Source organism: Ranitomeya variabilis, chromosome 1, assembly GCF_051348905.1.
Source record: "Ranitomeya variabilis isolate aRanVar5 chromosome 1, aRanVar5.hap1, whole genome shotgun sequence".
NCBI lineage: Eukaryota > Metazoa > Chordata > Amphibia > Anura > Dendrobatidae > Ranitomeya > Ranitomeya variabilis.
Genome location: NC_135232.1, coordinates 365,239,040 through 365,265,055, shown reverse-complemented (window position 1 = coordinate 365,265,055; position 26,016 = coordinate 365,239,040). Strand labels below are relative to the sequence as shown.

The 26,016-nt window shown below is 45.1% G+C and overlaps 1 protein-coding gene and 1 long non-coding RNA gene across 2 annotated transcripts in view; one reads left to right on the top strand and one right to left on the bottom strand.

Moving 5' to 3' along the window:
• Nucleotides 1–12,058, bottom strand: part of UBQLN1 (ubiquilin 1) — a 50,487-nt gene extending 38,429 nt beyond the window's left edge. The window contains exon 1 of the mRNA XM_077248982.1: nt 11,458–12,058. Coding sequence (XP_077105097.1) covers nt 11,458–11,583 — 126 coding nt within the window. The 5' untranslated portion in view covers nt 11,584–12,058. The remainder of the gene's footprint in view (nt 1–11,457) is intronic.
• LOC143759844 (uncharacterized) overlaps nt 1–26,016 on the top strand; it is a 279,692-nt gene that overhangs the window by 184,564 nt on the left and 69,112 nt on the right. The gene's annotated exons all lie outside the window — the stretch shown is intronic.

Here is a 26,016-nt window from a genome sequence, read left to right as displayed (position 1 = left end):
ACCCAAGACCATGGTTGGAATTCTGAAGAACAGGGTGAAAATGTTTCAGTGGCCAAGTATGTCTCCTAATTCGCGATGAGCGAGTATACTCATTGCTCAGGTTTTCCCGAGCACGCTTGGGTGGTCTCCGAGTATGTGTGACTGCTCGGAGATTTAGTTTTCCTCGCCCAGCTGAATGATTAACAGCTGCTAGAGAGTTTGAATACAGGTGGGGATTCCCTAGCAACCAGGCAACCCCCACATGTACTCAGGCTGGCTAGCAGCATGCTCAGGAAAACCCGAGCAACAGTATACTCGCTCATCACTACTCCTAATCTGAAGTCAATCGAAACACCTTTGGGAAATTCTGAAGTGACAAGTTAAGCATCACTCTCCATCCAGCATCCAGGCTCTAAAAGAGGTGGACAACCTGATGAAATGATAGCGACACATTTGTTAGAGTGGTGTGAGGGGGCTGTGCTGTGCTATCTGTTAGGCCACATTCACATGTTCAGTATTTGGTCAGTATTTTACATCAGTATATGTAAGCCAAAACCAGGAGTGGAACAATCAGAGGAAAAGTATAAGGGTATGGCTCCACGGTCCGTTTCGCCGGCGGGATCGCCGCAGCGGCGAAGCCGCTCGGCGCTAAGCCCCGCCCCCTTAATGGGACGCGATGGTGCCGGATGTGTACAGTACACACCCGGGATCATCGCACCCCTCGCCATAGGGCCCTGTGATATGCCTTGCGGGGACGCTGCGTCCCCGCAAGGTGTACGGACATGCTGCGTTCTGAAAAGACGCGCAGCATGTCCGGAGTCGCAGGGCCGCCGCGTGCGGGTTTCCACGCATAGTGGAGACGGGATTTCATAAAATCCCCTCCACTATGCTGGAACATCTGGACGCTGCTTGTTTGACGCTGCAGCGTCAAACAAGCAGCGTTTACGTACCGTGGAAACATACCCTAATAGAAACACGTCACCACTTCTGTATTATCACCCACTCCTGGTTTTGGCTTACAGATACTGAGGTAAAATACTGACCAAATACTGAGCGTGTGAACGTGGCCTTATGGGATATTTACTTTTGGCACTCTGCAAAAACTGTTGATACTGCATCTACCGTATATACTCGAGTATAAGCCGAGAATTTCAGCCCATATTTTTAGGCTGAAATTACCCCTCTCGGCTTATACTTGAGTCATACCCAGGGGTCAGCAGGGGAAGGGGAGCGGCAGCTGTGTAATAATACTCACCTACTCTTGCCGCAGTGTCCCTGGTTCCCGGTTGCTTCTTCCTGTAGTGAGCGGTCACATGGCACCGCTCATTACAGTAATGAATATGGACCCGACTCCACTTCCATAGGGGTGGAGCCGCATATTCATTACTGTAATGAGCGGTACCATGTGACCGCTCACTACAGGAAGAAGCTACCGGCGCCGGAGAACCAGGGACACCGCGCCAGGAGCAGGTGAGCATAACGCAGTGCATGATATTCACCTGCTCCCCATTCCACCGCCAGCCGCCGCTGCATCTTCCCCGTCCTCTGCAGTGACTCTCAGGTCAGAGGGTGCGATGACGCGATTAGTGCGCCGCCCTCTGTGTAGAGGATGGGGAAGACACAGCGGCGCCAACGGTGGAACGCGGAGCAGGTGAATATAGCAAGTGCCGGGGGCCTGAGAGGTGAGTATGTCATTTTTTATTTTTTTTTTAATCGCAGCAACAGCATATGGGGCAAATGTCTGTATGGAGCATCTTATGGGGCCATGTGCAGCATTACATGGAGCAAATATCTGTGTGGAGCATCTTATGAGGCCAAGTGCAGCATTACATGGGGCAAATATCTGTATGGGGCCATGTGCAGCATTACATGGGGCAAATATCTGTATGGAGCATCTTATGGGGTCATGTGCAGCATTACATGGGGCAAATATCTGTAGGGGCCATGTGCAGCATTATATGGGGCAAATATCTGTAGGGGCCATGTGCAGCATTATATGGGGCAAATGTGTCTATGGAGCATCTTATGGGGCCATAATCAGCATTTGTGCAGCATTATATGGGGTATATTTTACTATGGGGCCCATCATAAACTGTATGGAGCATTGTATGGGGCGTATATTGTGTGGAGCATCTTATGGGGCCCATCATGAACTGTATGGAGCATTATATGGGGCTCCTGATTCAATATGGATATTGAAAAACACTTACCCTACTGATGTCTCAATTAATTTTACTTTTATAGGTATCTATTTTTGTTTTTTAAATTTACCAGTAGCTGCTGCATTTTCCACCCTAGGCTTATACTCGAGTCATTAAGTTTTTCCAGTTTTTTTGTGGCAAAATTAGGGGTCTCGGCTTATACTCGGGTCGGCTTATACTCGAGTATATACGGTAATTAATTTATTCTTTGGGCCCTAGACATTTACCGTATTTTCCGGCGTATAAGACGACTTTTTAACCCCTAAAAATTGTCCCAAAAGTCGGGGGTCGTCTTATACGCCGGGTACGGCGTGTGCAGGGAGCGATCCTGGATGTTCCCAGGGTCTGAAGGAGAGGAGACTCTCCTTCAGACCCTGGGATCCATATTCATGTTAAAAATAAAGAATAAAAATAAAAAATATGTATATACTCACCCCTCCGAGAAGCCTGGCTCTCACCGGTGTAAGCGTCTGCCTCCGTTCCTAAGAATTGCAGCATGAAGGACCTTCGATGACGTCACGGTCAGGTGACTGGTCACATGAGCGGTCACGGACCAATCACAGGCCAGTCACCTGACCGTGACATCATCGAGGGTCCTTCATGCTGCAATTCTTAGGAACGGAGGCAGACGCTTACACCGGTGAGAGCCAGGCTTCTCAGAGGGGTGAGTATATACATATTTTTTATTTTTATTCTTTATTTTTAACATGAATATGGATCCCAGGGCCTGAAGGAGAGTCTCCTCTCCTTCAGACCCTGGGAACCACACGCTGTATAAGATGACTGGGCGTATAAGATGACCTCCATCTTATACAGCGGGCATATCCCAAATTCCATATTTTATATGGAAAAGTTGGGGGTCGTCTTATACGCCCAGTCGTCTTATACACCAGAAAATACGGTACATTTTCTTCATTATTATGTTGTCTGCAGTTACAGTGGGTATGGAAAGTATTCAGACCCCTTTAAATTGTTCCCCTGTTTCATTGCAGCCATTTGGTAAATTCAAAAAAGTTCATTTTTTCACATTAATGTACACCGTACATTCTGCACCCCATCTTGACTGAAAAAACACAAATGTAGAAATTTTTGCAAATTAAATAAAAAAAGAAAAACTGAGATATCACATGGTCGTAAGTATTCAGACCCTTTGCTCAGACACTCATATTTAAGTCACATGCTGTCCATTTCCTTGTGATCCTCCTTGAGATGGTTCAACTCCTTCATTGGAGGCCAGCTGTGTTTAATTAAACTGATAGGACTTGATTTGGAGAGGCACACACCTGTCTATATCAGACCCCACAGCTCACAGTGCATGTCAGACCAAATGAGAATCATGAGATCAAAGGAACTGGCCAAGGAGCTCAGAGACAGAATTGTGACAAGGCATAGATCTGGCCAAAGTTACAACAGAATTTCTGCAGTACTCAAGGTTCCTAAGAGCACGGTGGCCTCCATAATCCTTAAAATGGAATAAGTTTGGGACCACCAGAAGTCTTCCTAGACCTGGCTGTCCAGCCAAACTGAGCAATTGTTGGAGAAGGGCCTTGGTGAGAGAGGTAAAGAAGAACCCCAAGATCACTGTGTCTGAGCTCAAGAGATGCCGTAGGGAGATGGGAGAAAGTTCCACAAAGTCAACTATCACTGCAGCCCTCCGCCAGTCCGGCCTTTTTTGGCAGAGTGACCCGATGGAAGACTCTCCTCAGTGAAAGACATACGAGTTTGCTAAAAACACATGAAGGACTCCCAGACTATGAGAAATAAGATTCTCTGGTCTGCAGTCGCACAGAGACAGTTTAGTATAGATACCACGGTCGGTCAGCCATCGGACAGATAGCCTAGTATATATACTACAGTGGGTCAGCCATCGCACAGAGACAGTCTAGTATAGATACCACGGCCAGTCAGCCATCGCACAGAGGCAGTCGAGTGTATACACTGCAGCTGGTCAGCTATCGCACAAATACAGTCTAGTATAGATAAAGTGGCAGGTCAGCCATCGTACAGAGATAGTCTAGTATAGACACCGTGGCCGGTCAGCCATCGCACAGAGACAGTCTAGTATAGATACCACGGCCAGTCAGCCATCGCACAGAGGCAGTCGAGTGTATACACTGCAGCTGGTCAGCTATCGCACAAATACAGTCTAGTATAGATAAAGTGGCAGGTCAGCCATCGTACAGAGATAGTCTAGTATAGACACCGTGGCCGGTCAGCCATCGCACAGAGACAGTCTAGTCTAGATGCCGTGGCTGGTCAGCCATTGCGCACAGACAAGTCTAGTATAGACACCGTGGCTGGTCAGCCATCACACAGAGACAGTCTAGTATAAATACCGAGGCAGGTCAGACATCACACAGAGCCAGTCTAGTATAGATACCGTGGCCGGTCAGCCATCGCTCAAAGACAGTCTAGTATAGATACTGCAGCGGGTGAGCCATCGCACAGAAGCAGTCAAGTGTATACACCATGGCCAGTCAGCCATCACACAGAGACAGTTGAGTGTATACACTGCAGCAGGTCAGCCATCGCACAGCCTAGCATATATACTACAGTGGGTCAGCCATCGCACAGAGACAGTCCCAAGAGTAGAAACTGCAGATCAGGACAGTATTGTACAGTCGTGGCCACATTTTTTTCCGACTGACAACTTCTGGTTTTCTCAGAGTTCAGTGATTTAGATCTTGTAGTCAGATGTTTCTATCGTTACTGGAGTCTAATTATAAAATATAAAATTAGTGTATAAAACCACACTCCAAACTTGATACATAATGGATCCTGGTTGTCCTTTTTAGGGGGAAGCTCACCCTGAATCCCTCCGACCTACATGCAGTGACCATTGCCTAAATATCTGATGAAGGGTTTTAGACCCGAAAATTTATGCAATACCGTACTTACTGTAGGGTAATCAGTGGATGTAAAATGCTCAGAATAAATCCTATTTGAAGCAGTTTTGTGATGTCAATTAAAACTATCACCTTTTTCGGCACATGTGCTGTATTCCATAAATGGTTACAGTGAAATAAAGTTGTATCCAAAATGGCCGACTTCAAAATAGCCGCCATGGTCACCACCCATCTTGAAAAGTTTTCCCCCTCCCATGTACTAATGTGCCACAAACAGGAAGTTGATATCACCAATCATTCCCATTTTATTTAGGTGTAGTCATATAAATGGCCAATCCTGTACATAACATGGGATACGCAGACTCTGCTCTTTATATACAGTGAGGGAAATAAGTATTTGATCCCTACTGATTTTGTAAGTTTGCCCACTGACAAAGACATGAACAGTCTGTAATTTTAAGGGCAGGGTAATTTTAACATTGAGAGATAGAATATAGAAAATAAAATCCAGAAAATCACATTGGATAAATTATATTAATTTGCATTTTGCAGTGAGAAATAAGTATTTGATCCTCAACCATAAGTAAGACACTGGGTGAGAAGGAGACAATAGTTGGTGAAATAGTAAGAAAATGGAAGAAATACAAAATGACTGTCAATCGACATCGATCTGGGGCACCATGCAAAATCTCACCTCGTGCGGTATCCTTGACTATGAGGAAGGTGAGAGATCAGACTAAAATTACATGGGGAGAACTTGTTAATGATCTCAAGGCAGCTGGGACCACAGTCACCAAGAAAACCATTAGGGTACCGTCTCACATAACGATTTACCAACGATCACGACCAGCGATACGACCTGGCCGTGATCGTTGGTAAGTGGTTGTGTGGTCGCTGGGGAGCTGTCACACAGACCGCTCTCCAGCGACCAACGATGCCAAGGTCCCCGGGTAACCAGGGTAAACATCGGGTTACTAAGCGCAGGGCCGCGCTTAGTAACCCGATGTTTACCGTGGTTACCAGCGTAAAAGTAAAAAAAACCAAACACTACATACTCACATTCCGGTGTCTGTCCCCCGGCATTCTGCTTCTCTCCACTGTGTCTGTGCCAGCCGGAAAGCACAGCGGTGACGTCACCGCTGTGCTCGCTTTCCGGCCGGCCGGCGCTCACAGTACAGAGAAGCAGAACGCCGGGGGACAGACACCGGAATGTGAGTATGTACTGTTTTTTTTTTTTTTACTTTTATGCTGGTAACCACGGTAAACATCGGGTTACTAAGCGCGGCCCTGCGCTTAGTAACCCGATGTTTACCCTGGTTACAAGCGAACGCATCGCTGGATCGCTGTCACACACAACGATCCAGCGATGACAGCGGGAGATCCAGCGACGAAAGAAAGTTCCAAATGAGCTGCTACGACGTACGATTCTCAGCAGGGTCCCTGATCGCTGCTGCGTGTCAGACACAGCGATATCGTATGGATATCGCTGGAACGTCACGGATCGTACCGTCGTAGCGACAAAAGTGCCACTGTGTGACGGTACCCTTAGTAACACATTAAGTCGTAAAGGTTTAAAATCCTGCAGGCCCTCAAGGTCACCCTGCTCAAGAAGGCACATGTGCAGGCCCGTCTGAAGATTGCCAATGAACACCTGGATGATTCTGTGAGTGATTGGGAGAAGGTGCTGTGGTCAGATGAGACATAAATTGAGGTCTTTGACATTAACTCAACTCGCCGTGTTTGGAGGAAGAGAAATGCTGCCTATGACCGAAAGAACACTGTCCCCACTGTCAAGCATGGAGGTGGAAACATTATGTTTTGGGGGTGTTTCTCTGCTTAGGGCACAGGACTACTTCACTGCATAAATGGGAGAATGGATGGAGCCATGTACCATAAAATCTTGAGTGACAACAGCCTTCCCTCCGCCAGGACATTAAAAAAGGGTCGTGGCTGGGTCTTCCAGCAAGACAATGACCCAAAACATATAGCCAAGAAAACAAAGGAGTGGCTCAAAAAGAAGCACATTAAGGTTATAGAGTGGCCTAGCCAGTCTCCAGACCTTAATCCCATAGAAAACTTATGGAGTTGAAGCTCCGTTGCCAAGCAACAGCCTCAAAATTGTAATGATTTAGAGATGATCTGCAAAGAGGAGTGGACCAAACTTCCTCCTGACATGTGCGCAAACCTCATCATCAACTACAAAAACGTCTGACTGCTGTGCTTGCCAACAAGGGTTTTGCCTCCAAGTATTAAGTCTTGTTTGCCAGAGGGATCAAATACTTATTTCTCACTGCAGAATGCAAATAAATTTATATAATTTATACAATGTGATTTTCTGGATTGTATTTTTGATATTCTATCTCTCAATGTTAAAATTAACCTACCCTTAAAATTACAGACTGTTCATGTCTTTGTCAGTGGGCAAACTTACAAAATCAGCAAGAGACCAAATACTTATTTCCCTCACTGTAGATAAAGCGCAGAGTCTGTGTATCCCATGTTATGTACAGGATTGGCCATTTATATGAATACACCTAAATCAAATGGGAATGGTTGGTGATATCAACTTCCTTTTTGTGGCACATTAGTATATGGGAGGGGGAAAACTTTCCAAGATGGGTGGGACCATGGCGGCTATTTTGAAGTCGGCCATTTTGGATACAACTTTATTTTTTCCAATGGGAAGAGGGTCATGTGACACATCAAACTTATTGAGAATTTCACAAGAAAAACAATGGTGTGCTTGGTTTTAACATAACTGTATTCTTTCCTGCGTTATTTACAAGTTTCTCTTTGTTCACAGCCATTGACATGTCGCAGAGGTTAACACATGAGGTGCAGATAGAAATTGTGTTGATGTCTGGTGAACGCAGTACCCGGGTCATTGCAGCAGATTTCAATGCAAGACACCCTACGCAAGAAAACTGTCACCATTCCCATGTTATTTAGGTGTATCCATATAAATGGCCCACCCAAAAAAGTTTGCCTCATCATCACTGAACATAATGTTCTGTGTAAACTGAGGGTTCTGTTCCAATTTTTGTTTCGCCCATTCTGCAAATTCAGCGTGCCAATCTGGCATCAGTCGAACATCCCTTCGGTGGATATTAGCTACTCACAAATGGCCCTCTTACAAAATCCATCTGCTGCAACATCTCAACAAGGATGATCCAGATCGGCGGCTGAATTTGAAGAATGGGGACATCCTGAGGGACAGAGAGGGTGGTGGAGTCTTGGGTTTCTTTCACACTTCTGTCGGTACGGGGCTGTCACGAAGCGTCGGCGCGACGTACCGACGGAAGCATTTGCTTTCACACTTCCGTCTGCGTTGCCGAGCAGGAAAGATCGTGAGAGCGATATTTCCTGCCGGGCACGCGCAGTGTGAAACACTGGATGCGACGTACGGAAAAAGGTTCCCTTGAACGTTTTTCCGAGACGACGGACCGCCAAAACAACAGCATGCAACGTATGGCCATACGTCGCAATGCGTCGCTAATGCAAGTCTATGGAGAAAAAACGCATCCTGTGGACAACTTTGCAGGATGCGTTTTTTTTCTCCAAAACGACGCATTGCGACGTTGGCCAAACGACGGAAGTGTGAAAGAAGCCTTAGGCTTCTTTCACATTTCCGTCTTCCTCCACACGTCGTAAAACGTCGGTTTGTGAAAAAACAGGATCCTGCAAATTTGTATGCAGGATCCTGTTTTGTCCCATTGACTTGTATTAGCGACGTATGGGCACACGCTATGTACGTCGTGCACTGGATCCTGTGCATTTTGGCGGATCGTCGTCTGCTAAAAGCGATCAAGGGAACGTTTTTCTGTACGTTGCATCCTGTGTTTCCTACTGCGCATGCCCGGCAGGAAATCGCTCTCTCCTCACCGGGATTTTAGACTTTAACATTCCAGACAGCGGACCATTTAAACACTGCATCCGCTGCCACTATTTCCCAAATGTCCGTCGGTACGTCGCGATGATGCTTTGTGACGACCGACTACCGACGGAAATGTGAAAGAAGCCTTAGAGCTGCCAGGAGAGATTTGCTATGTGATTATGTCATCCTGTAGGTTGCAGGAAGTCAGAGACTCGCACCTTGCCTTTAAATTAGCGCATGAACTGGACTGGTTGTCAGACTAGAGATCACATGACCCAATTTGCTATGATGAAGTGGGAATGCAAACAGAACCTCACACTACCCGATCTCATTCATTGGTAAACAAAGAACTGGAAGGTGGAAGGTTTACATCATTTTATTTCTGAATTTTGCACCCATGAAGATCTGTCATTGGATTTAAAACATTAGAGAACAATTACGGTACATATTTTCCCAATTCCCAGCTGCTGCTGTCCTGTGTTTAGAGTCCTATGCATAATGTCTTACGCCAAGCATTGTGTGCTATACTGATGGCACAGGTCCTGATTGGAGGCCAATGTCAGAAGTCACCAATCCTTTTCTGTTCCTTGTGTGAAAAAAACCTTTTAATAAACTGATAAAGTCTCTGGTGGAGACAGCTTTCAGGTGACTTGCATAAATGACACTAATGTTAACACTCCTGCCTATCAGCGAGGTCACAGTTCAAAGATCACAAATCCGCTTACTTATAAACTGAGCAACTGAGATGACAATGTTAGAAACCTAGAAGTGGACCTTGTAATAGAAGGCTCTCCTGAACAAGTCTAAATCCTAATTACGAGATCTCCTTTGCCATTGCTGTAGGATTGATGATGTGTACTGATTGATGATGTATACTTTTCATATACGGTACTTGATATGGTTCTTATGTGGTTTGGTGGCATACACACCAGAGGGGTTTGCAGGGGGGAGTCCGCCTCTGTTTTAACATCTCCTTTTATTCATGTTATTATGTAGCATGTAAGAAAATTATAACTTTTTATTAATTATTGCTAATTTACTCCTTTTTGTATGTAGTATTCAGGATGACAAATGTTGTCCAGTACATCTGACTACTTAGTATGTATGACAAGTACTTTCAACCTGGATTTTGTAACATGTCTGATAAAGGGTTAAAAAAAAAATGAACAAATGTGAAGTATGAGCGTTAAGAGCTCCAATCAGAGTACATGTCAGATCCGGCGTCACTGATCCAACCAACGGCAGGTCGGATCCGGCGTCACTGACCCAACCAACCAATACCAGGTCGGATCTACCGTCACTGACCCAGCCAACCAATACCAGGTCGGATCCGGCGTCACTGACCCAACCAACCAATACCAGGTCGGATCCGGCGTCACTGACCCAACCAACCAATACCAGGTGGGATCCACCGTCACTGACCCAACCAACCAATACCAGGTGGGATCCACCGTCACTGACCCAACCAACCAATACCAGGTGGGATCCACCGTCACTTACCCAACCAACCAATACCAGGTGGGATCCACCGTCACTGATCCAACCAACCAATACCAGGTGGGATCCACCGTCACTGATCCAACCAACCAATACCAGGTGGGATCCACCGTCACTGATCCAACCAACCAATACCAGGTGGGATCCACCGTCACTGATCCAACCAACCAATACCAGGTGGGATCCGGCGTCACTGACCCAACCAACCAATACCAGGTCGGATCCGGCGTCACTGACCCAACCAACCAATACCAGGTCGGATCCGGCGTCACTGACCCAACCAACCAATACCAGGTGGGATCCACCGTCACTGACCCAACCAACCAATACCAGGTGGGATCCACCGTCACTGACCCAACCAACCAATACCAGGTGGGATCCACCGTCACTGACCCAACCAACCAATACCAGGTGGGATCCACCGTCACTGATCCAACCAACCAATACCAGGTGGGATCCACCGTCACTGATCCAACCAACCAATACCAGGTGGGATCCACCGTCACTGATCCAACCAACCAATACCAGGTGGGATCCACCGTCACTGATCCAACCAACCAATACCAGGTGGGATCCACCGTCACTGATCCAACCAACCAATACCAGGTGGGATCCACCGTCACTGATCCAACCAACCAATACCAGGTGGGATCCACCATCACTGATCCAACCAACCAATACCAGGTGGGATCCACCATCATTGGTCCAACCAACCAATACCAGGTGGGATCCACCATCACTGACCCAACCTACCAATACCAGGTGGGATCCACCATCACTGACCCAACCAACCAATACCAGGTGGGATCCACCATCACTGATCCAACCAACCAATACCAGGTGGGATCCACCATCATTGGTCCAACCAACCAATACCAGGTGGGATCCACCATCACTGACCCAACCTACCAATACCAGGTGGGATCCACCATCACTGACCCAACCAACCAACACCAGGTGGGATCCACCATCACGGATCCAACCAACCAATACCAGGTCGGATCCACCATCACTGATCTAACCAGTGCAGACATCAGATCCACCATCACTGACCGCTTACCTCTCGGACACTGCTGGTCTCCGGGACAGCGAACTCTTCCTTCTCCTTTGGGGTCTTTACGGTCACTTTAATGATCCGTGGGGAATCGGGGGAGTCAGAGGAGGTGGAAGTCGGGGGGTCCGACATGGCGTCAGTAGGACTGTAGAGCGAGGCTGTAGAAGAGTCGCACACACAGCGATATGTACGAGGCGGGAGATGGAGCCTGGGGTCCGGGGCTCAGCAGCTGTACATGTGTGAGGATCCTCACCGGCTCTCGGGCGGTGCTGGCGAAACTCAGGCCGCACTAGAGCGCTTCCTCATACCACAGCGTCACTGCGACGTCACCTCCGGGAACTCTGGGAGCCGGTGAGCAGCTGGCCGGTCTGCACCGTGATACGGCCTCAGCACACCCTCCGACCGGGGAGCGGTAAACCACGGCAGTCCTGACGACGCACTAACGTTACGCTGCCATAGTCTCCGGGTAAAGCTGACCGCTCTCGGGCGCGCGTTGATGACGTAACACTGCCTTAGAAACTGCTAGAACACAACGGCTGAGCTCCAGCAGCACTCGAGGGTTCTCTGCTTACGCCGATCACTGCCTGGTGTGTCGCCGCACAGTGATGCCGCGGCCATTTTGTTGGTTGCAAAAAAGTATACCGTATGGAAAAAGTTCTCTAGCTTTCTGTTATAATTTAGTAACAGCTGCAGTATAAGATGTCTGCCCTCTAGTTATGGGGGGCACTGCCGTGCTGAGAGCTAAAACCTAAGGGTAAACATATGGGGATAGGCTTGTGCCGGACCCTACTGGGATTCAGCCTCCTAATTTATTTAGTGATGACCACTGCAGCCAATCAGTGAGCTCAGGGACTATGCCGATGGTAGAAGCTGCTGAGCTTAGTGATTGTCTGCAGTGGTCATATGTTCTGTAGTTGTCACTGTTGCAGCAATGAGAAGCTGGCACTGGACCAGGGGAGGGTGGAGTTGTTATTTTATTCAAGCCTTTACTCACATAAAAGGTGTAGCCTAGAAAAAACCCTTTAACCCCATATTGAAGGGATAAGGCAGCCTTTTAACCCCTTAACAACCAGTGACATACATTTTCATCACAGCTTGAAGGGGGCTGAGTCCGCCTCATACTCGGTAGATGTCTGTGTTACGTTGCCGGCATCTGCTTGTGACTCCATCACTGACCACTGTGTCCTGTAAATGGGATGATTGCCGGTGTGCTTGTGCACTGGCTCCCACCCTTTTACCACCGAGACACAATTGTGGGGCCATTTGGTTACCATGGCTAGCAGGGGCCAACTGTAAAGCCCTGTGGTTGCCATGTGTTGCAGAAGGGGAATAAGCAAAGATACCATTTATTAATGCGAAACCTGCCCCAATAAACCTGGCCTGTGTATGAAAGAATGCTTCAGATTGTACCACATATCTATGGACTACTAAATTCACTTCTGACTTACCCAATTGACGTATGACAACTTGACGAATGTTTCACAACTGACGTATGACAACCTGGCAAACACTACACAACTCACTTATGCCACTACATTATAAAATTCACATACCAGAAAACAGATCAGTACCAAAAAGGGGGTACTTGTTGGGTATTGCCACTGCTTAGACACATCAGGGGCTCTGCAAAAGCGACATGACGCCCGCAGAGCATTCCATCAAAGTCTGCATTCCAAAACGTCACTACTTCCCTTCCGAGCCTCGACGTGTGCCCTAAGGCCTGTGTCCCTCTTGCAACTGCAATGCGAGAAACCCGCTTGAGTCTCTTGCCTCAAAACCCGGCACTGCCGCCGGTACAAGGGATCGGGAGTGTGCAGCTGCATGTATTTCTATGCCGAGTGCCGGCGGCAGTGCCGGGTATTGAGGCGAGAGACTCACGTGAGTTTCTCGCATTGCAGTTGCAAGTGAGACACCCGCCAAACAGTAGTTTTATCCCACATATATGGTATTCGTGTACTCAGGAGAAATTGCCCAACAACTTTTGGGGTCCATTTTCTCCAGTTACCCTTGTCAAAATAAATAATTGAGGGCTAAAAGATATTTTTTGTGGAAAAAAATTATTTTTTTATTTTTGCGGCCCTACGTTATAAACTAATGTGAAACAATTGGGGGTTCAAAGTGCTCACCACACATCTACTCAAGTTCCATGGAGAGTCTAGTTTCCACAATGGGGTCACTTGTGGGGGAGCTCCAATGTTTAGGTACATCAGGGGCCCTCCAAACGCGGCATGGCGTCTGATCTCAATTCCAGCCTATTTTGCGTTGAAAAAGTCAAACAGCTCGCCTTCCATTCCGAGCTCTGCCGTGCATCCAAACAGTGGTTTCCCCCCACATATGGGGTATCGGCATACTCAGGACAAATTGCACAACTTTTGGGATCCAATTTCTCCGATTACCCTTGGGAAAATAAAAAATTGGGGGCTAAAATATAATTTTGTGGAAAAATATGATTTTTTATTTTCACGGCTCTACATTTTAAAACTTCTGTGAAGTACTTGGGGGTTCAAAGTGCTCACCACACAGCTAGATAAGTTCCTTGGGGGGTCTAGTTTCCAAAATGTGGTAACTTGTGGGGGGTTTCCACTGTTTAGGTATAGCAGGAGCTTTCCAAACACGACATGGCGTCCGATCTCCATTCCAGCCAATTTTGCGTTGAAAAAGTCAAACAGCGCTCCTTCTCTTCCGTGCTCTGCCGTGTGCCTAAACAGTGGTTTCTCCCCATATATGGGGTATCGGCATGTTCAGAATAAATTGTATTACAAATTTTGGGGTTCTTTTTTTCTTGTTACCCTTGTAAAAATAAAAATAAAAATTAGTCTAAAGTTAAATTTTAGTGAAAGAAAGTTAAATGTTCATTTTTTTTTTCTTTTCACATTCCATTAATTCCTGTTAAGTTCCTGAAGGGTTAATAAACTGGTAAAATGTGGTTTTTAGCACCTTGAGGGTTACAGTTTTTAGAATGGTGTCACTTTTGGGTATTTTCTATCATTTAGGGCATGTGCACACGTTGTGGATTTACTGCAGATCCGCAGCGTTTTTTGCCATGCAGAAACGCTGCAGATCCGCAAGTGATTTACAGTACAATGTAAATCAATGCAAAAAAAAAAAAATTCTGTGCTAATGGTGCGGAAAATTCCGCGCGGAAACGCTGTGGATTAAAAATAGTAGCATGTCACTTCTTTTGTGTGGATCTGCAGCGTTTTTGTACCCATTCCATTATAGAAATCCACAGGGGTAAAAAACACAAGAAATCCGCAGCAAATCCGCACAAAATCCACATAAAAAGCCCTCCCTCTGTGTCTAGCTATCGCACGATATCTCTTCTCCCTTATGCCTCCAAATTGCTGGAGCAACACGTCCATCTTGAACTGTCCTCCCACCTCTCCTCCTGCTCCCTCTTTGATTGGTTACAATCTGGCTTCCATTCCCATCACTCAACTGAAACTGCCCTAAAGTCACCAATGACCTACTAACTGCCAGGAGCAAGCGACACTACTCTGTCCTCCTTCTCCTGGACCTGTCTTCTGCCTTTGACACTGTGGACCACTCCCTTCTGCTACAAATCTTCTCATCTCTTGGCATCACAGACCTAGCCCTTTCCTGGATCTTGTCATATCTGACAGACCGGACATTCAGTGTCTACCTCCCCCACACCACCTCCTCACCTCGCCCCTTGTCAGTCGGTGTTCCTCAAGGCGCTGTTCTAGGACCCCTACTCTTCTCCATCTACACCTTCGGTCTGGGACAGCTCATAGAATCCCACGGTATGCAGTACCATCTCTATGCCGACAACACGCAGATCTACCTATCCGGACCTGACCTCACCTCCTTACTTACCAAAATCCCGCACTGTCTGTCTGCTATTTCAGCCTTCTTCTCAGCTCGCTTTCTACAACTGAACATGGACAAAACAGAATTCATCATCTTTCCCCCATCTCACTCTACCCCTCCACCAGACCTATCCATCAATGTCAATGGCTGCTCACTTTCCCCAGTCCCACACGCCCGGTGCCTTGGGGTGATCCTCGACTCTGCCCTCTCTTTCAAGCCACATATCCAAGCCCTTGCCTCCTCCTGCCGCCTCAAACTCAAAAACATTTCCCGGATCCCTGCATTCCTTGACCGCGACACCGCAAAAACACTAGTGCATGCCCTTATCTCCCGCCTCGACTACTGCCACCTCCTACTCTCTGGCCTCCCCTCTAGCACTCTGGCACCACTCCAATCCATCCTACACTCTGCTGTCCGACTAATCTACCTGTCTCCCCGCTATTCCCCAGCCTCTCACCTATGCCAAGCCCTTCACTGGCTTCCTATCGCCCAGAGACTCCAGTTCAAAACCCTCACAATGACCTACAAAGCCATCCACAACCTATCTCCTCCATACATCTGTGACATGATCTGCCGGTACCTACCAACACGCAACTTCCGATCCTCTCAAGACCTCCTTCTCTACTCCCCTCTCATCTCTTCTTCCCACAACCGCATCCAAGACTTCTTCCGTGCTTCCCCCATACTCTGGAACTCTCTACCCCAGCACATCAGACTCTCGCCTACCATAGAAACCTTCAAAAAGAACCTGAAGACTCACCTCTTCCGACAAGCCTACAGCCTGCAGTGATCCTCAACCTACTGAACCGCCGCACAACCAGCTCTACCCTCTCCTAGTGTATCATCAACCATCCCCTGCAGACTGTGAGCCCTCGCGGGCAGGGTCCTCCCTCCTTATGTACCCATGTGCCTTGTTTTTTGCTCATGTTTAATGTATTTGTCTATATTTGCCCCATATTTCACATGTAAAGCGTCATGGAATAAATGGCGCTATAAAAATGTATAATAATAATAAAAAACGCACCTGCGTTTTCTGCCAAGAGATGCAGAATCCGCATAAAAAATTCCAGAGGCTAATCCGCAACCTGTGCACATAGCCTTAGACCCCTCAAAGTGATTTCAAATGTGAGGTGGTCCATAAAAAAAATGGTTTTGTAAATGTTGTTGCAAAAATGAGAAATCGCTGGTGAACTTTTAACCCTTATAGCTTACTAATAAAAAAATGTTGCTTCAAAAATTATGCTGATGTAAAGTAGACATGTGGGAAATGTTATTTATTAACTATTTTGTGTGACATATCTCTGATTTAAGGGCATAAAAATTCAAAATGTTCAATGTTTTCGCCAAATTTCTATTTTTTTACACAAATAAATGCAAGTAATATAGAAGAAATGTTACCACTATCATGAAGTACAATATGTCACAAAAAAAAAATCTCAGAATCAGCTGGATCTATTAAAGCGTTCCAGAGTTATTCCCTCATAAAATGGCAGTGGTCAGAATTGTAAAACTATTTTTTTTTTTCAGTTTTAGAGATCACAGAAATGTACTTCACACTATAGAATAGCTTATGGCTGAGAAATGTAGACCAGGAAAATTTTTCAACTATTTTTGAGTGTGTTATGTAACACAAAAAAGGCCTTCAAAGCACGTAATGATGGATCAAAATGTTAAATTTTTTTAGCTCCCACAAAAAAAGCTGCAGCTATATATATATTGGACTGCACAGGCAGAATCCCTGTCTACAGACTGCATTCTCTCACTCTCCCTGCGACTTGCTTTCCCTCCCTAGGCTTAATGCAAATTGTATGTGATACAAACAGCAAAGCAAATGATTAGCCCTTAGAAGGGCTGTTAGTATGATGGCTCAGCTTCAGCACCAGAATCAACACTACAGGCCTCTGATTCATTATACTGTGCACATAGGACTAGACAAGTACTCTCTCCCTCCAATACGAAGGGTCACATAGCTGTGCAAAGGCATCACTGTGTCGAGCTCATGTGGTGCCTGTCCTTTAATAATCACTGATGATGTCAGATGGCCAGCCAATCACAGTAATTCCACAACCAAGATGGCTATGGCATTACAGTGACTCACAGGCAATCCTCGCATGCTTATTGACTGCTTAACAGGTGCCAAAAATGCAGAGAGGGGATTTTAGTTTTACATTGAGCACCGCCCAACATCCAAGCACCGTGATACTTGAGTGATAACGGAGTATCAATGAGCAGGTTTGCTCATCCATAGTTATATTTTATTTCATGGTGGTGTGACGAGGCTCTCGTGCGGTTGCTATGCCACGTGAGTCTGGCACCCAGTCTGCTCTGGCATCACTGTCGCCGCCTTCATACAAATTGAACATGAAGAGGAAGTCAGAGATCAGTCACAGCCCTGACTTCCTCTTCATATTCAATTTGTACTAAGGTGGGGACAGTGACACCCAGGCATCTTGGTAGCATTTTCATAGCCTTCCCATTGACTTATATTGTAAATTATGGAGCTGCTTCATAAATGGGCAAAGTTGGGGAGTAGCCAGTACCGGACGAGGCTATACGCGACGGTCAAATTTATCAACAGTGACAGCTTTTCTTACACCAGAAATGTTACTACAGTAACTGGAGTAACATTTCTGGCGAGGCGCATGCCACTGATAAGATGCACTGAATAAATGGCATGCACCTCCTAATGTAATTCGGGGCAGCTTATTCTTGCTTGCCCCTCATTAAGACTGGAATATGAAACACTAGTCTTGGTATTTTTGAAAATCTGTAGCTTATTAAAAAGGATCAAAAGCCTAAATTTGTGAACAGCGATCCATTTTTCAATATAAGTGAATAGGAAGAGTCATTCAAGCTTTGTTAGAGCAGATGCTGCAAAAGACTCCCAAAAAACTCTCTGCACATACCGTTTCACATTTATTGGCATGCTGTTGCATGATGGCATCATTAGAGATAAAAGTGCCCAAAGACCTCTTTCCAGCTCTCCCTTCTTGTCAATAATTAAAATAGTCCAGTTCCAAGGTTACAAGAGGAGCTTTATACATCTTTTTTTCCTTTGGTGCCGTTGTTGAACAGACATACAAGTGTATGCTACACTACTCAGAGATGTATGGATGTCACTAGCTATCCCTCCCAGAACAGTTGGCCACAACTGTTCTGGGTCATCAACATTTTGTACGTGACCTAGCCAGCTTGGGGGTTTTTTATTTTGTTTTTTTTTAGGTCACTAGACACTTGTTAGCATGCACAAAAAACTGTGCCATTGGATTTCAGCTTTTAGTGACAGACGGATAATACTTGTTTTAACTCTTTTATATGATTTTGGACTTTGATAGGCATACTTACCGTATATACTCGAGTATAAGCCGACCCCCCTAATTTTGCCACAAAAAACTGGGAAAACTTATTGACTCGAGTATAAGCCTAGGGTGGAAAATGCAGCAGCTACCGGTGAATTTCAAAAATAAAAATAGATGCTCCATACCATTCATTATTGCCCCATAGATGCTCCATATAAAGCTGTGCCATATATAATGCTCCATACCATTGATTATTGCCCCATATATTATCCATATATAGCTGTGCCATATATGCTCTGCACCTTTCAGTTTGGCCCCATAGATGCTCATTATAAAGCTGTGCCATATATGCTCTGCACCGTTCAGTTTGGCCCCATAGATGCTCCATATAAAGCTGTGCCCTATATGCTCTGCACCGTTCAGTTTGGCCCCATAGATGCTCATTATAAAGCTGTGCCCTATATGCTCTGCACCGTTCAGTTTGGCCCCATAGATGCTCATTATAAATCTGTTCCCTATATGCTCTGCACTGTTCAGTTTGGCCCCATAGATGCTCCTTATAAAGCTGTGCCCTATATGCTCTGCACCATTCAGTTTGGCCCCATAGATGCTCCTTATAAAGCTGTGCCATATATAATGCTCTGCACCGTTCATTATGGCCCCATAGATGCTCCATATAAAGCTGTGCCATATATAATGCTCTGCACCGTTCAGTATGGCCCCATAGATGCTCCTTATGAAGCTGTGCCCCATATACAATGCTCTGCACCGTTCATTATCGCCCTATAGATGCTCCATATAAAGCTGTGCCATATATAATGCTCCATACCATTGATTATTGCCCCATATATTATCCATATATAGCTGTGCCATATATGCTCTGCACCGTTCAGTTTGGCCCTATAGATGCTCCATATAAATCTGTTCCCTATATGCTCTGCACTGTTCAGTTTGGCCCCATAGATGCTCCTAATAAAGCTGTGCCCTATATGCTCTGCACCGTTCAGTTTGGCCCCATAGATGCTCCTTATATAGCTGTGCCCTATATGCTCTGCACCGTTCAGTTTAGCCCCATAGATGCTCCATATATAGCTGTGCCCTATATGCTCTACACCGTTCAGTTTGGCCCCATAGATGCTCCTTATAAAGCTGTGCCATATATAATGCTCTGCACCGTTCATTATGGCCCCATAGATGCTCCATATAAAGCTGTGCCATATATAATGCTCTGCACCGTTCAGTTTGGCCCCATAGATGCTCCTTATATAGCTGTGCCCTATATGCTCTGCACCTTTCAGTTTTGCCTCATAGATGCTCATTATAAAGCTGTGCCCTATATGCTCTGCACCGTTCAGTTTGGCCCCATAGATGCTCCTTATAAAGCTGTGCCCTATATGCTCTGCACCGTTCAGTTTGGCCCCATAGATGCTCATTATAAACCTGCCCCATATGGAATGCTCTGCACCGTTCAGTTTGGCCCCATAGATGCTCCACATAAATCTGTGCCATATATAACGCTGCTGCTGCTGCTGCTGCAATAAAAAACCATAACACATACTCACCTCTCTTGCTTGCAGCTCCCCAGCGTCCGGTCCCGGCGTCTCTCCGCACTGACTGATCAGGCAGAGGGCGGCGCGCACACTATATGCGTCATCGCGCCCTCTGACCTGAACAGTCAGAGCGGAGAGACGCCGGGAAGACAGAGCGGCGCCCGGCGTGTGGAACGTGGACAGGTAACTATGCGATACTTACCTGCTCCCAGCGTCCCGCTCCTTCCCCCGGACAGCTGGTCTCCGGGTGCCGCAGCCTCTTCCTCTATCAGCGGTCACCGGCACCGCTGATTAGAGAAATGAATATTAATTTCTCTACTGAGTGGTCCCACGTGACCGCTGTACAGGCGAAGAGCTGCGGCACCCGGAGACCGTGGGACGGGCAGGGGGAGCGTCAGGATCGCCGGGACTAGGTAAGTATGCCTCAGCGCTCTCTCCCCCTCACCCGCCGACCCTGCCACAGACCGTGACTCGAGTATAAGCCGAGAGGGGCACTTTCAGCCCACAAATTTGGGCTGAAAATCTCGGCTTATACTCGAGTATATACGGTAATTAAGCTTTAAGGGTAGCATTGGTTAGTAAATCGCTCCCTAAGAATATCAGCTTGTTGATCAAAGTTGCATAAATTACTGCAATTATCCCTAATCCGCTGATATTGATTGTAAGGATGGTTTGATCACCATTTCTTGTAGTGACTACAAGAGTAATGAATGTAACCATTCATATCTACTTCCTTGAAATGAATTTTGGTGATGATGGAGTTCTCCTGATGGGAGATGTTTAAATCCCAAAAAATAATGGAATCCTTGCAATAGTCCGGGTGAATGAAATGCTCCAATTATTTTAAATCTAAAGTAAAATTTTGTTGGAGTTACTTTTCCATATAAAAAGGTCATCTACACTCACCGGCCACTTTATTAGGTACACCATGCTAGTAACGGGTTGGACCCCCTTTTGCCTTCAGAACTGCCTCAATTCTTCGTGGCATAGATTCAACAAGGTGCTGGAAGCATTCCTCAGAGATTTTGGTCCATATTGACATGATGGCATCACACAGTTGCCGCAGATTTGTCGGCTGCACATCCCTGATGCGAATCTCCCGTTCCACCACATCCCAAAGATTTCATGTTGTTTACGCCAAATTCTGACCCTACCATCCGAATGTCGCAGCAGAAATCGAGACTCATCAGACCAAGCAACGTTTTTCCAATCTTCTACTGTCCAATTTCGATGAGCTTGTACAAATTGTAGCCTCAGTTTCCTGTTCTTAGCTGAAAGGAGTGGTACCCGGTGTGGTCTTCTGCTGCTGTAGCCCATCTGCCTCAAAGTTCGACGCACTGTGCGTTCAGAGATGCTCTTAGGCCTACCTTGGTTGTAACGGGTGGCGATTTGAGTCACTGTTGCCTTTCTATCAGCTCGAACCAGTCTGCCCATTCTCCTCTGACCTCTGGCATCAACAAGGCATTTCCGCCCACAGAACTGCCGCTCACTGGATTTTTTTTCTTTTTCGGACCATTCTCTGTAAACCCTAGAGATGGTTGTGCGTGAAAATCCCAGTAGATCAGCAGTTTCTGAAATACTCAGACCAGCCCTTCTGGCACCAACAACCATGCCACGTTCAAAGGCACTCAAATCACCTTTCTTCCCCATACTGATGCTCGGTTTGAACTGCAGGAGATTGTCTTGACCATGTCTACATGCCTAAATGCAGTGAGTTGCCGCCATGTGATTGGCTGATTAGAAATTAAGTGTTAACAAGAAGTTGGACAGGTGTACCTAATAAAGTGGCCAGTGAGTGTATATCTTTTATAGACTAAAATATTTGTGAAATATTTGGATTGATAGATGTGTACATCTTCAAATACTCCCATAAATATGCATATCTTGGGGCTACCATTGTCCCCATTACAGTGCCATTGCAGTGCCGTATTTTTAGTAGTAGACTTGATCTTAAAATAAATAACAGGTCTACAAAAAATATTATTTGTAATCATAGCAGGTGACTTTGCACTTTTCTGAATCATCTTTTTGTCCTGAGTTAAAAAATGTATATAGTTTTTCTGTAGCACGTATAGTTTCCATGGAGCATCATCATAATTATAAGGTATAGGAAATATACTGGCGACCTTAAAAAAACAGTAATCTACATAGCAGAAAAAAATGCTTCACCTTACAAAACAGTTTTATTGAACCAAAATAATTTCACATGCAAAATATAATTTCTGCTCATATTTTGGTTTCTAAGTGCTTGACATTTGACTGTCGTTGATACGAATTTTCAGGGTGGTCCCTATATAACATCCAACAATAATCTGCCATCGAGTCATTCCAAAAACCCTGGTAGTGGTGTTCCATTACTTTAGGGTATGTGCACACGTCTCTGTGAGGGCTGCGGATTTTTCCGCAGCGGATTTGATAAATCTGCAGGGTAAAACCGCTGCGTTTTTTCCTGCGGATTTATCGCGGTTTCTATTGCGGATTCCGCTGCGGGTTTACACCTGCAGTTTTCTATTGGAGCAGGTGTAAAACCGCTGCGGATTCCGCACGTTTTTTTCCGCATGTGCACTGCGGATTGCATTTCCCATAGGTTTACATGGTACTGTAAATGCATGGGAAACCGCTGCGGATCCACAGCTGCGGAAACGCTGCGGATCCGCAGCAAAATCCGCAGCGTGTGCACATACCCTCAATGTCCTAGTGAAACCGCTCGCCTTGTTCATCGCTTACATCCCCAAGATTTTGAGGTAAGAAATCTAAATGTGAATGCAAAAACTGGATTTTCAGAGACATGCGACATCCAAGACACTGGTATGAATTTAGCAGTTCCTCAACACCTTCAACATATTCTGGAGATTTTTTTTTTCCTAAGAAGTTTTCACAGATCACTTGAAGCTTTTCCAAGATCTCAGTTCCTTTTCATTTAGAGTTACTTCTAACGCATCATCTCTCATAAGCTCTCTGATCCGAGGACCAACAAATACCCCTTCCTTCAGTTTTGCTGGTGAAATGCTGGAGAATTTCTGTGAAATGTACCGGAACCCTTGTGAATTTGTCTTTGCCATGGCTTTCACAAAGTTTTTAATCAATCTCAACTTTATATGTAGTGGAGGAAGAAAGATTTTAGTTGGAGCAACTAAAGGATTATGCTGAGCATTGTCTCTACTTGGAGCATAAATGTTTGTCTGTCCCCAATCACGACAAACACAATGCTCTACTGTATTTCTACTGTCCCTTAAACACAAGAAGCAACAATATTTTGTGAAACCTCCTTGCATTCCCATTAGCAGACCAATTACTTTCAAATCTCCACAGATATTAAATTGATGATGCTTATATTGTATAGCATCCAAAACAACTGACTTATTTTCATAACTTTCCTTTAGATGACATGAGTGAACAATAGGGATTGGTGGTTTCGTATTTCCTTTGTGAAGCAACACTGCTTTCAAACTTCTCTGGGAAGAGTCAATAAACAATCGCCAATCTGCAACAAAATACTCTCGATTCAGTTCTTCAAAGAGGCTATTCACATTGCTACAGTACACCATTGGTCCACCAGCTGTGAAAAATTGTGTTAAAGTGTTACTTCTGTTTTCATAATAACACACTTTGACATCATCATGAAGAAGATTCTTCTGTTTCAACCTAGATGCAAGAAGTTCAGCTTTATCTTTTGACAATGAAAGGTCTCTGATGAGATCATTTAATTCATGTTGAGTAAAGCGTTCTGGCTGTTCGGCTGCTCCATCAGGTACATACTCATCTTGAGTTGAGTTGAGGTCTCCATGTCTTTGCAAGTAGACTCCGCTCCATAGTCTTCATATTGTACTTCATTTTCATCCAATCCAGACAACGGTGGTACAGGAAATGGCAAGGTACCATCATGTGGAACTGGCCTAATTGCAGATTCAAGTTCAGAGTAATTAATCTTATGTTTGTTCTTTGTAGAAAAGCTGTTCAGTTTGACAAAACAAAAGTAGCAGTCATCACTATTTTGGGTTCTCTGCAAATCATGGGAACAGCAAATGGCAATGCCACTTTCCTCATATTCAATCTATCACGAAGACCATTTGAACAACTTGAGCATATCACATGAGGGGCCCAGCTTTTGTCTTGATCACCAAGAAGACACTTAAAGTATATCTTTTTAATATCATGAGTGATTGAACGTACTTTTTGGTGTAAAAGAACCACACACATAGCAGAATTTGTTTGGATGATTGATACACTGTAGGGGCATTTTTCTCCTTTAATTCAGATCAAACAGTAGATTAAGTTCAGTTCAATGGTGGTGACAAACTAAAAACAAAATATGTGATGATCCGAACGACTATATGTAGATATTTTCCCAGAGATGACAAAGGCAGCCTGTATTTAGAACTGATTTTACTGGAGGTAATCTGGTAGATAACTATATACAGTTGTGAGGTAAACAGGTCAGCTTCTTCCTTGCAGACAAACATTTGCAGACAGGCAGTTTCTCAGTGTGATAGTGGCTGCTTTCAGGTTCTCCCTCTGTGGAGACCCTCACTCAGCTACACCTCAGTGGCTGAGCTGTTTTCTTCCCTCTGAGGTGACTTGCCCTCCCAGAAATGTAGTGAAAATCCTCTCACAATGGCGGTTGTCTGCTGTCTTCCCTTCTGCCTTTCAGGGCTCAGATTCCTGTAGAGGCCTGTCTCCTGACAGGGTCTCACATACCAGTCCTTGCTGCCATCACCATCCTTTTCTAACTGACTCAAATCTTACCGCCTCATAACAGTTAGCTCCTCCCCATAACATGTGACTTTCCGAGAAACAGCCATTGGTTTACTGCACTGTCAGTACTCCTTCCCATAAAACTCACTAAAACCTTTACTGATTTTGTCCCTGTAAGAAAATTCACAATTAAGTAAGACAAGCAAAGAAATGGGAATAACAGGAAAAACCACATACATTGAAAATGCAGAAATAACGTAACAACAAAAATATTTCTCTCTCAAACTTTGTGATAGAGCAAAACTAAGCGTTTTTGGAATCAGAACATCAAACTTCATAAAACAGACATATTACCTTTGCTGATGATTTTTTTGTGTTGACTAGTGTAATTGTTGCATAAAATTAACTCAAGGCTTTTAAGAATGAATGCTCTTCAGGTTTTTTTTGTCTTTTTCTAGAAATTGGTTGGTACACTGTAGGCCAATACTGTGTTTTATCTTAGTGTAAAGCGCTTAGACATCTAAAGTAAGAAATATGAATTGTTCTTCCCATTGAACTTCCTGTAAAATTCTGATGACATGAGCAGTCTTGTAGATGGCTTTGCACATATTTGACATACAGTGGGTATGCAAAGTATTCAGACCCCTTTAAATTTTTCACTTTTTGTTTCATTGTAGCCATTTGGTAAATTCAAAAAAGTTCAATTTTTTCACATTAATGTACACTCTGCACCCCATCTTGACTGAAAAAAATAGAAATGTAGAAATTTTTGCAAATGTAATAAAAAACAAAAATGAAATATCACACGGTCATAAGTATTCAGACCCTTTGCTCACTCATATTTAAGTCACATGCTGTCCATTTCCCTGTGATCCTCCTTGAGATGGTTCTACTCCTTCATTGGAGACCAGCTGTGTTTAATTTAATTAAACTTTAATTAAACTGATAGGACTTGATTTGGAAAGGCACACACCTGTCTATACAAGAACTCACAGCTCACAGTGCATGTCAGACCAAATGAGAATCATGAGGTCAAAAGAACTGGCCAAGGAGCTTAGAGACAGAATTGTGGCAAGGCACAGATCTGGCCAAGATTACAGCAGAATTTCTGCAGTACTCAAGGCTCATAAGATCACAGCGGCCTACATAATTCTTAAATGGAAGATCTTTGGGACCACCAGAAGTCTTCC